This window comes from Stenella coeruleoalba, assembly GCF_951394435.1.
Source record: "Stenella coeruleoalba genome assembly, chromosome: 19".
Lineage (NCBI taxonomy): Eukaryota > Metazoa > Chordata > Mammalia > Artiodactyla > Delphinidae > Stenella > Stenella coeruleoalba.
Window position 1 is genome coordinate 9,892,895 of NC_137165.1, and position 11,141 is coordinate 9,904,035.

An 11,141-nucleotide genomic window follows, 5' to 3' on the forward strand; every position below is an offset into this window, starting at 1 on the left:
TGTCCCCCGTTAAAATAATGAGATTTTTAGTACTTTTCCAGTTAATCCTTTTTACTTGGAGCTTTCCAACTGATGAAGTGCAAACGGATTATCCATATGGATCCCTTGGGCAAAACCCTGAGGCCAAGTACCTCCAGCTGAGAGCAGCTTCTGCAGTTTAACCAGTTAACTTCCATTTATCACTTTCTAAGTGAGTCATGAAATGAAAATCTTGAGAATTGCTGTGTTAATGGTTTGCTTTGTGTTGTGACTGGTCTCAGGACAAGCAGTGAATCCCATCCAGTTAGAAAGATGTGTTGTACACTCTTTGGCCAATATTTGATTTAGCATAGTTTGGACTGAATTCTTTTCTTTCATTAGTCTAAAATAGCTTTTTCCTGTCATTAACTGAATTTAGGTTCAGAATCATATTTGATTCATAAAAGGTTCATTCATTCATTATCACCCTGTTCTGTTCTTGGAACTGTTTGTATAAATGTGGCTGTTGGGGCTTCCCTGGTGGCGCAGTGGTTGAGAGCCCTCCTGCCGATGCAGGGGACACGGGTTCGTGCCCGGTTCAGGAAGATCCCACATGCCGCGGAGCGGCTGGGCCCGTGAGCCATGGCCGCTGAGCCTGCGCGTCCGGAGCCTGTGCTGTGCAACAGGAGAGGCCACAACAGTGAGAGGCCCGCGTTATCGAAAAAAAAAAAAAAAAAAAAAAAAAATGTGGCTGTTAACCTGCCCTATGGGTGATCTGAAATATCAAGGAAGAAGGGGTGGGGGTGAGGCGGAAGAAATAGGGACAAGGTCCCTAGGTCCTGCATCTGGAGTAAAATTTGTTCCCGGTGGGCGCGGACAATGAAAAGGTGACTTTGGGGACGATGGGAGTTGGGAAGAGGATGGGGTTTGGGGAGGGCAAGACTGAGAGCACTAGGGGATGGGTGTGGCTTGGGTGGAAGGGGGCCGAAACAACCCAAGGCTTGGGGCACTCCTATGGCCACACTGTTTTCCACCAGGCTGGGCCGCAGGTATTCGTAGGGCAAGTCCAGCTTGGCATTCCGGATCTCAATGCCCTTTTCCAGGGCAGCCAGCTCCTCCCTGAACTTCTTCAGCGCAGCCTTGGGCTCAGGGCCCGAAAAATACTCCTCCTTATGTTGGTCCAGAGCCACCTGGACAGAGGGGAAAAAGGCAGCTGAGAGCTTCACTGACCCTCAGTCTGGAGTGCCACAGCTCCCAGTACCTGCCCCCTTCCTCGGGGACCCGTGCACCTGGCTCTCACCATGATGGACTGGCGTCTGCCCAGTTGCCAAGTGATGGACATCTGGAGAGAAACCTGATGAAAGTTGGGCAGTGTTGCCATCACTGTCTCCAGTGTCACATCCTTGGTGGTTGGCGGGGGCAGCCGCATCGTGCAGGGTGCATTAGGGACCCAAGCGTACCAGTAGAGCTAAGGAGGGGCAGTCAATGTCTACTAAACATGAAAACCCCTAAGACCACCTGCACACAGCCCCCTTCCCCCTCCAGGCACAAATGCCCAGCTGCCCCCCTATGATAAGTACCTGGCCTAGGTGGTTGGAGCCGTGCTGGCCAGTGCAGGTGAAGATGCACGTGGTCACAAAGTGGCAAAGCTGGTCCTTGGACTGTAGGGCGATGGGAAACCCTGCAAGGGGTAAGGAGAGTTAGAAGCTGTGAGGCCAAGGATAGAGGCAGAGTTCAGAGGGACTGAGGAGGAGAACAAGAGAGGTAAGAAGAGGACCAAGGACTCTCAGTAACTACTGTGGGAAATGAGACGAGCGTGGGTTGGGGTGGCGGGAGCAGGGAGGTCTTTTGGGAGGGTCCCACTCAGTGGGGTGCTGGTGTGGCTCACAAGAGTCAATGATGTCAAATGTTCAAGTATTTAGCAAGCTGGTTGATATCACCTTGGTAGCCACAGTGCAATATTTACACCATGGAAATGGGCAAATGCTACAAATCGGGGCATTTTTTTTCCCCCAGGGAGCCAGTTGTTAAACATTTATGAGCAACCTCTGGTCCCACTGCATCTGGGACCTAGAGGGGCTCTCAGTGCACAGGATGGAGACCTGCTTCTAGCTGAGAGGAAAAGGAATCTGGGAAGGCTTTGGGTGTTTTCATAGGGGTTGGGAATGCTTCTGGAAGGTTCCATAGAAGTAGAGAGGATTCTGGGGAAGTTCTGGGGAGGAATCATGTGCTGGGGTCTCGGGGCTCATCCTACCTCGGTCCTGGGCCCCTAGCAGTCCAATCTCAGTGATCTCTCGACACCAGGCCTGCAGCTCAAGATCCTCTTTCACAGACTCGTCCATCTTATAGTGGAGACTCACAATGCCCTCCACGTAGCTGCCAGTGGAGGGGTCAGGGCGGGGGAGCTGAGGCTGACGACAGGGAGCCCCCAGGCCCTCTGCTCCTTGCCCGCGCAGCCCCCCAGCTGGGCCACAGACCTCATGTTTCCCCAGCTTCCTCCCCGGCCTCACCGCCCCCTGCCACCTCACTGAGAGATGATTTCCCAGAGCCGAAGGGCATTTTGCACATAGAAAGGAGACTTGACTCCCAAGAGCCCCCGCTCAGCCAGGTCATCAGGGGGCAGAAGGAGCTATAGGTTAGAAAGGCTCCTGCTCTCTTGAACAGCTCCACATGGCCGCCCCCACCTGTGCTCACCACCTGAGGAGCAAGGACAGGTGGGGTCAGGCCAGTCCACCTGCCCCACGGCCAGAGTGTGAACTCCAGAACCGCCCCCTTTCTCTCCTCATACCTGGTCGAAAATTCCCAAATCAGCGACCAGCCCAGTCCTGGCCCTGAGGTTAATTTCCATGGTGTATCGAACGTGCAGAATGAGAAGCTGGAGGGAGAGGAACAGGGAAGGGCAGGGTCAGAAGACAGCTGTGGCCCGTCCCTGCAGGAAATAGGGGCTGAAAAGCAGGAAAGGTACCAGGTCTTCGGGAAAAGCAGGGACTGAAGTACAGCGGCCCCTCAACACCACTGACTTAATGCTCTTTGATCATTGAAAGAAATCGTTCTCCTTTTCTCTTCATGGTCTTCTCAATGTTTCTCCACCTTTGTTTTCATTATCACTTCTCCAAGGAGGCTTTTTTGATATTTTTTGTACTCTTACCTGCCCCATGAACTTTTAGTGCTACAGATATACTATATATCTGTTACCTCCTGTAAATATGTATGTGCTTTATACATAAAAATAATTTTTTGCCCTCCAGAACATGGTCTAATCTGCTACCTCCAGAACTTCATCTCCTACCCTTTGTCCATTATACTCTCCTACCGCTTTGTCCATTATACTCACCTTCTTTCTGTCCTTCAAACACTCCAAGCTTGTTCCTGAGTCAGGACCTCGGCGCTAAGCTGTCCCCTCTGCCTAGAGCAATGTGCCCCATGCTCTGCTCATGGCTGGCTCTGTGTAATTTCATTCTCCCTGTCACCTCCTGAAAGGAGCCTATCCCGACCACCCAGTCTAAACTCACCATCACATCACCCTGCTCTGATTCTCTGCAGTGTGCTCACCACAGCTCACCACAGATCTATTACAATACAGTCTTCACCGTCTGTTAGCCCTTAATGGATAGGAAAATCCCCAGAGACCAGGACCTTGGCTGTCTTGCTTAGCACCGGCATCTAGAATGGTTATTTGCACCATCGGAGACACCCAAGAAAAATGTTAATGGACGAACACTCTGTTCTAACTGTCAGCTACTGTCACTGACCTGAGCCCCTCTAACTGGCCTATGTGTTACTATCTGGGAACCCTTCAAAACTGGCTGGAAAAATCTTTTATATTATTTGCATGGTCCCCTCTCCCTGGGTGGAATCCTCAGTCATTTGTGTATTCTGTTTATATACTGCCTGTGTGTCTGTGCTTTATACATAAAAAGAGTAAGACTTCCTGCCCCCCACTCCCTCACCCTCCCACCACTCTCCACCCCATCAATGAATCATTTTCACCTCCTCGGAAGTGATATCACCCTGTTAGAAATGCAGAGCAAGCCATGCTCTCGCGCCATTGTTCATTTGTCTTTTATTGGTTGCTTCTTCCCAAAAGCTGAGATTCCACAGAGGAGGTGCTTCCAGAGGTGGGACCACTCTGTGGGGCAGAGAGCGGGGGAGGAGGGGGGGATAAAGTGTTACCTTGAACATAGGATGTATCGATGGAAGGCACCTCATGGGGGCCACAGCAATGACTTCAGCCACCAAGTGTCCCCTTAGGAGATGAGACTGCAGCTCGTGAAGCTGGAAGTCAGAGCTGTGGACCCAGCATTTGGCCAGGAGCCAGGCCATCGGGGGATCCGTGGGCAGGAAAAGCAGTGGTGGGGGAGACCCCTTGCCTGGCAGTTGGAGCTGGAAGAGGGACAGAAGTGGGATTTGGGAGGGGTGAGGGCCAGTGCACAACAGACTCCCCTTCCCTTGCATGCTTAAGCTCTTCCTCTTCCTCCAAAGTTGCTTAGCATTCTCCATCTGACGGCTGCCGCTCCCTTACAGTCTGGGTCCTCTCACCTGATGACCATGGGTAAGAGTTTCCCATCAGGCTGCAGTTTCAGCATAACCAGAGGAGCAGCCAGGTACTGCTGGCTACACAGGATGACGTTGGCCTTGATCCCATCCAGTAAGGAGACGTCAGCTTCAAATAGCGTGCCTCCCTGGATGGGGGCAGAGAGCAAGGGCTGCTATCAGCATAAGACATCTTCCCACTCTGATTCCCCGAAGGAAGAAGGAAACTAATTTGTCTCCATGACCTACTTCCTACCAGGTGATGGATCATGTGCTTATTGCCTCATATAATTCTTAGATGCACTTGAATTAGCCCCAGTTCTATAAAAGAGGAAACAGATGATCAGAGAGGATAGATATCTTGCCTGAAGTCACACAGCTTATGAACAGCAGAGCCAGGATTCAAGCTCAAGTCTGTCTCACCCTAAATCCCATGCGTTTTCTCTTATTAGTTCCATGCTGACTCCCCATCAACAGCCCCAGCCCTGACCCTGATTCTCTGACTCCACACTCTCCCTAAGTGCCTAGCACCCAGTCACAGCTCTTCATTGTGACTCTGTCTCTGTCACCCATCACATACTCTTCCTCCACAGCACGCTATTCTCCTTAGGAGAGGAAAGCCATGGAGGGGCACGCTTCCAGGATCACTCAAGATTTCTGCTGTCGGGACTTCCCTGGTGGTCCAGTGGTTAAGACTCTGCGCTCCCAATGCAGGGGGCCCAGGTTCGATCCCTGGTCAGGGAACTAGATCCCGTATGCTGCAACTAAAGGAGCCCGCATGCCACAACTAAAGATCCCACGTGCTGCAACGAAGATCCCACATGCCACAACTAAGAGCCGGCACAGCTAAATAAATACATACATACATAAATATTAAAAAAAAAAAGATTTCTGCTGTAGGATCCCGTCTCGCCATTTGGCAGCAAGCTGGGCCCACGGTAGACCCCGCAGCAGCGCAAACACCCCACCCCCATTTCACTGTGTGGTCTCCTTAGGGCTCTTCCGTCCATACCTGGAGCTCCTTCTCCAGCTGGGCCTGCAGCTCCTCCATCCCTGGAGGAAACTCTAGGCGGGCAGGAAGGTGATTGGAGCATCTCAGGAACATGGGGTTGGAGCCATTGAGAAACTGGTACCCAAATAAGACATCTTCCTTCCAGGAGTCCCGCACCCGCTCTGGGGATGGCATTTGTGCAGTTTTCTGTGGGATCTGAGCTCCTGGTCTTTCCAACCCCCACCAAACCATCCCCACTTGACCCCAACCTACTGGAGGGGCCCAGGCCTCTGGTCTCCCAACCATGGTTCCTTAGACTGAGTAGGATCTGGGGGTAAGGGTCCTGAGAGAAGTACTGGGGTAGGGGCACTAACCGCCAACTTGCTCTGGCCACACCAGAAAACCCTGTTGAAGTCATCCAGACTGTTCCAGCTAGTCAGAATATTTGCAGAGTCTTTGATGCTAGGTCTGCCAGCCTTCAGGGAAGGATGGGCGAAGAGTTTGTTATTCTCAGAATCAAACATTACAACCCCACGCATCCACCTTGGGCTGGTCCAGCCCTGTGAAGTCCATAAACCCACTGGCCTCCACTGGACCAGGACAGCTCCCTGTCACCCAGCATGCCTTGTTCTTACCCCTTGACCAGCGAAGCCTCAAAGTCAATTCTTTTGTCCTCCAGAAATCTCTCATCTATGGGGAGGTCACATATTGTGGCCCCGGCCATATTCAGGATTAACCCATCCTTCCAGTTACCCCACCTGCGGTGGAAATGAAACCAGGCATTGGTACTGGGGAAGGGTCAGTGGCTCCCTGGGGGGTCAGGAAGTGGGAGTGGGGCAGACCGGTACAGCTTCCTTCTCTCTTCCAGTTCCTCCTCCCTGTGTTTCTTAAACAGGCCTTGAGGGTCGTCGACCACTGTGCGACCTAGAAGTGGGGAGGAGGGCATGGGCCATGAGGCTCCTCCTGAGAGCCTCTCCCCTGTCCCTGCCAGGGGTCCCTCAGCCCGCCCTTGCGGCTGGCCCCTGACCCTTAAGCATCACTGCACACCCCCAGTCTCCATGCTGCTCTGTGCCAGCTCCAGCATCCCGCCTCTTCCGTGACCCCCAAAGACCACGCCCCCTTCTTCGCTCCCCCACCCCCAACTTCTCTCGTGCCCCCGGAGGCCTCTCACACCCCCAAGCCCCCCCGCTGCTCACCAGTGCCCTCGGCTCAGGATGCCTTTGCCCTCCAGCCAGCGGTAGCGTGGGAACCTGAACTCGTCCCCACTGGCCCCGGGGCCCTGCACGGAGATCGAGTTGCAGAACCACGCGTCACCCTGAAGGAGGTGCCATTTGCTCAGTTTCACGAACAGCAGCGGCCCCAGGTACTCTGACACGTCCACCTCGAATTCCGCCTCCTGCCCCCGACAAAAGAGGGTCAACAAGAGGGGCTCTCTGGAAGGAATCCTCGGACTGAGCTCTGGACGCCCTTCCCTCTGGGCCTCTGGGAAAGCGGCGCGAAAGGAGCCAGAGAGGAAGGGGGCGCGCATCAAGCAGGCGGCTCCACGACCCCATTCTCGATCGTGAGTTCCTCAGCCCCGGGTGAGGCGGGAGGCGGAAGGTGGAGAGGGGCTCTCCTCCCTGTAGTCACTGATTGCGCCGAGAGTTGGGCTGCGCACTGAGCACCCGCGAGCGCACTGGTGACCAGTGTACAGACATTGTCCCCTCGACCCCGTCACCAAGGCCGAGCGCCCACAGAGGCCCCACCCAGCCCGGAGCAAGCTTCCCCGAGGACATCCCGTCAAAGCGGAGACGCACAGGTGGAAAGGGCTTAGCCGGGGAGAATGAGAAAGAGGAAAAGGTGGGGGAAAGGCAGGCCAGGGAGGGGAAGCGGGGAGAGCAGAGGCCAAGGCCGGGCGAGCGGCGTCGCGGAGCTGGAGCGCTGAGCGCGAGGTGTGGGCAGATGAGCAGGACCGGATTGTAAAGTCTGGAAGGTTAAGCCAAGAGCTTTGGCTTGGTGCTGAGAGTAAGCGGAAGCCATTCACGTGTTTTCAGTCGGGGGAATGTTTTAAGGATGGGAATGTATTGGGAAGAAATCGCTCTGACTGCAGAAGGGCTTGGAAGGGCAGGGGCGCAAGCGGTGAGGCGGGTGAAGAGAATGAAGGTGGCGTAGGTTCGAGGGGACATTAGTGGTCAGAGTGGGATGGACATCAGGGTATGGATGCCGGAGATGTCTAAGAGATGGACTGGACAGCGATCGATTCTTGGTTAGACGGAGGCGAAGAGAGGCGGAGGTGGGAGTGCACCTGGGGGATACAAGGGGAGCGGTCTGGGACGTGGGGAGAGGGGAGGACCTCACTTGAGCATGGTCCTTTGAAGGTCCATGGGCCAGACATCAGATCTGGGGATCTTGGAGAGAGCTGGATGGGAGATGGGAATCTGGGGGTCGGCGGAGGCAAAATGTAACAGGAGCCAGGAGCGAATACCAGGTAGATGTGATGGGAGAGGGGGTGGGTGGGGAAATCGAGTGCTCTCATCACTCGGCTTCTTCTCCCCCCTCTTCCTGCGTCCCCATCCCCGCCACATCCCAGAGATAAAGCCCGCAAGGTCGGAGAAGATCTGTGAAGATCTGAAATAGTAGCTTTTAAGAAGAGGAGACAGGAGACGGACGGCCGCTCTAAGGACCCCTGAGTTTCCAAAAACAGACTTCTGTGGAACGACGGACGCGCAAGACTATCCCAATTCCAAGGAGGGTGGGCGGCGGGAGCATTTATTGAGCAGTTACCGTGTGCCGCGTCCCGCCCTAAAGCGCTTTACTCTCGCGGTCTCCTAGCCCTCTCCGCGCGTGGGGCGTGCGCCCGTAGCCGCCGGGAGGAGCTGGAGGCCGGCTGCGGCGCGTCTCTTCCAGGGGACTTGTGGGCCTTGGGGCCAGGGGCGCAGCCCACCTCGTTCGGCTCCGGCCAGCTCACCTTGCCGCTCATCGGCCGCAGGCGCCACCCGAGCGCCACCTCCCCGTGTTGGCCGACCAGCCACAGCTGCACCTTGTTGTTGGAGCCCGCGCGGAGCGAGGACCCGCTGGACACGCGGACGCGGTAGAGACCCATCTTGCCCAAAGAAGTTTCGCCCCTTCTGAGCGGGAAGAAAGAGTGGATGCGCTAAATAACTGGGCCCGAGACCACGCCCCTCCGAAGCCTGGCGGAGTTCGGGGTGTGGGTGACAGGTCTCCAACCAACCCCGCCTGTCCGCGCTCTGGGGTCCTCAGCTCCGTGCAGCCCAGAGCTCAGCCCTGACTCCAAGAAGGCGGGGCCCCCCGGGGGAGGGTAGAGGGCGCAGAGGTGGGAGGAGGATGGTAGGGGGAAGCAGATGCGGATTTGGGCAGAAAACATCCCTCCATCTAAGCGCGCGCGCGCGCCTCACAAGTTGATTCACCACTGCCAAGGGTCGTGCTCAAGGCTGCAAGGGAGGATGAAGACGGCAAGGAGACGGGACCCAGCAGCATTTGGGAGCCAAGTAGTCCCAGGAAAAAATAACTGTTCCAAGAACAGGAAGGACTGATCAGCGCCATGTGGCTGCACATGATAACCAGGTAGAAAGGAGATCCAACCAGTTAACCAACGCTGGTACTCACACTCTGTGACCAAGGAGAAAGGGAGTCCTGAGATGCTGAATTAGCCAAATGTCCTAAAGAGAAGCAAAATCCACTAGACGCCACCTTAACCATAAGACATTAGGAATGCACGCATAATTTTTTAATAATACTAACAAAGCAAGTCAATTATCATAATGACAAAACCAGGAGTTCCATAACTCTAGCCAAGTGAAACTAAAGGAATCCATCATTTCAGAGGAGAAAGAGGTTGCAGAAATTAAAACCTTATGTAGAAGATGCAAACATTAAAAGACTATTTGGGGTAACAGGAGAAGTTTTACTGGAGCAAAGATAGCGCCTTGGAAGAAACAACAAGCTTCAGAGCCCCAAGTGTGAATCAATCTGCTGAGAAGCCCTATTCTGTAGCCTCAGTGCATTCAAGGATCTGAGACAATATTCCTTGTGGGATATGAGGGAATCTGGCAAGATTTTGGTAACACCAAGACAACATCAAAAGAAGTATTTTAGCAACCTTGAGAAAATATCTTATTCCTAGAGAAAGACCGGAACAAGTAGAAACCAACAAAGTAACTAAATCCATGGTGTTGGTGTGTTAAAACAGATTTACGTATAGTGACAGTAAGTCTTGTAATCATTGTATTTGTGTTCCTTTTGTGTACTGTTTACATTGTATTCAAAAGAGTCATCATATTAAATTTGTAATTGCAGTTTAGATTATTTAAGGAATTTTAATGAAGTATGCAAGCAATGTTTAAATATTAAAATTTATTTTTCAAAGTTCTGTTTATAGATAAATGTTTTAAAAATCGAGTATTAAATAAAATACCAATATTTTTGGAGTATTCTCTCCATGGACAAAAGTTATCCTCAAACTTTAAAAACTCTATCAACAATGAGCATAAACTGTGTCCACAATAATCATAGAAAAATAGCTGAAAGAGTGGACTATGGTTTTCTCTGGGTATATGCCCAGTAGTGGGATTGCTGGGTCATATGGTAATTCAATTTTTAGTTTTGTAAGGAACCTCCATACTGTTCTCCGTAGTGGCTGTATCAGTTTACATTCCCACCAACAGTGCAAGAGGGTTCCCTTTTCTCCACACCCTCTCCAGCATTTGTTGTTTGTAGATTTTCTGATGATGCCCATTCTAACTGGTGTGAGGTGATACCTCATTGTAGTTTTGATTTGCATTTCTCTAATAATTAGTGATGTTGAGCAGCTTTTCATGTGCTTCTTGGCCATCTGTATGTCTTTGGAGAAATGTCTATTTAGGTCTTCTGCCCGTTTTTTGATTGGGTTGTTTGTTTTTTTAATATTGAGCTGCATGAGCTGTTTATATATTTTGGAGATTAATCCTTTGTCCGTTGATTCATTTGCAAATATTTTCTCCAATTCTGAGGGTTGTCTTTTCATCTTGTTTATGGTTTCCTTTGCTGTGCAAAAACTTTTAAGTTTCATTAGGTCCCATTTGTTTATTTTTGTTCTTATTTCCATTACTCTAGGAGGTAGATCAAAAAAGATCTTGTGGAAAAAAAAAAAAAAAGATCTTGTGGGCTTCCCTGGTGGCGCAGTGGTTGAGAATCCGCCTGCCGATGCAGGGGACACGGGTTCGTGCCCCAGTCCAGAAGATCCCACATGCCGTGGAGCGGCTGGGCCCATGAGCCATGGCCGCTGAGCCTGCGCGTCCGGAGCCTGTGCTCCGCAACGGGAGAGGCCACAACAGTGAGAGGCCCGCGTACTGCAAAAAAAAAAGGTCTTGCTGTGATTAAGAGTGTTCTTCCTATGTTTTCCTCTAAGAGTTTTATAGTGTCCAGTCTTACATCTAGGTCTCTAATCCATTTTGCGTTTATTTTTGTGTATGGTGTTATGGAGTGTTCTAATTTCATTCTTTTACATGTAGCTGTCCAGTTTTCCCAGCACCACTTATTGAAGAGATTGTCTTTTCTTCGTTGTATATCCTTGCCTCCTTTGTCATAGATTAGTTGACCACAGGTGCATGGGTTTATCTCTGGGCTTTCTATCCTGTTCCATTGATCTATATTTCTGTTTTTGTGCCAGTACCATATTGTC

General features: G+C 51.9%; 1 protein-coding gene across 1 annotated transcript; it reads right to left on the reverse strand.

The window, feature by feature from the left end:
- Nucleotides 1-722: 722 nt before the first annotated feature.
- On the reverse strand, nucleotides 723-8,729 carry ALOX15 (arachidonate 15-lipoxygenase; the record flags this gene model as incomplete). Its single annotated transcript, XM_079904494.1, is given in 19 exon segments — nucleotides 723-733; nucleotides 911-1,148; nucleotides 1,259-1,426; nucleotides 1,539-1,639; nucleotides 2,213-2,334; nucleotides 2,487-2,577; nucleotides 2,580-2,655; nucleotides 2,747-2,833; nucleotides 4,132-4,341; nucleotides 4,498-4,502; nucleotides 4,505-4,640; nucleotides 5,504-5,664; nucleotides 5,853-5,945; nucleotides 5,948-5,958; nucleotides 6,118-6,240; nucleotides 6,325-6,406; nucleotides 6,679-6,689; nucleotides 6,691-6,878; nucleotides 8,430-8,729. Coding segments are annotated over 19 exon segments (2,049 nt in total). The 5' UTR covers nucleotides 8,565-8,729.
- Between the last annotated feature and the right edge of the window lie 2,412 nt (nucleotides 8,730-11,141).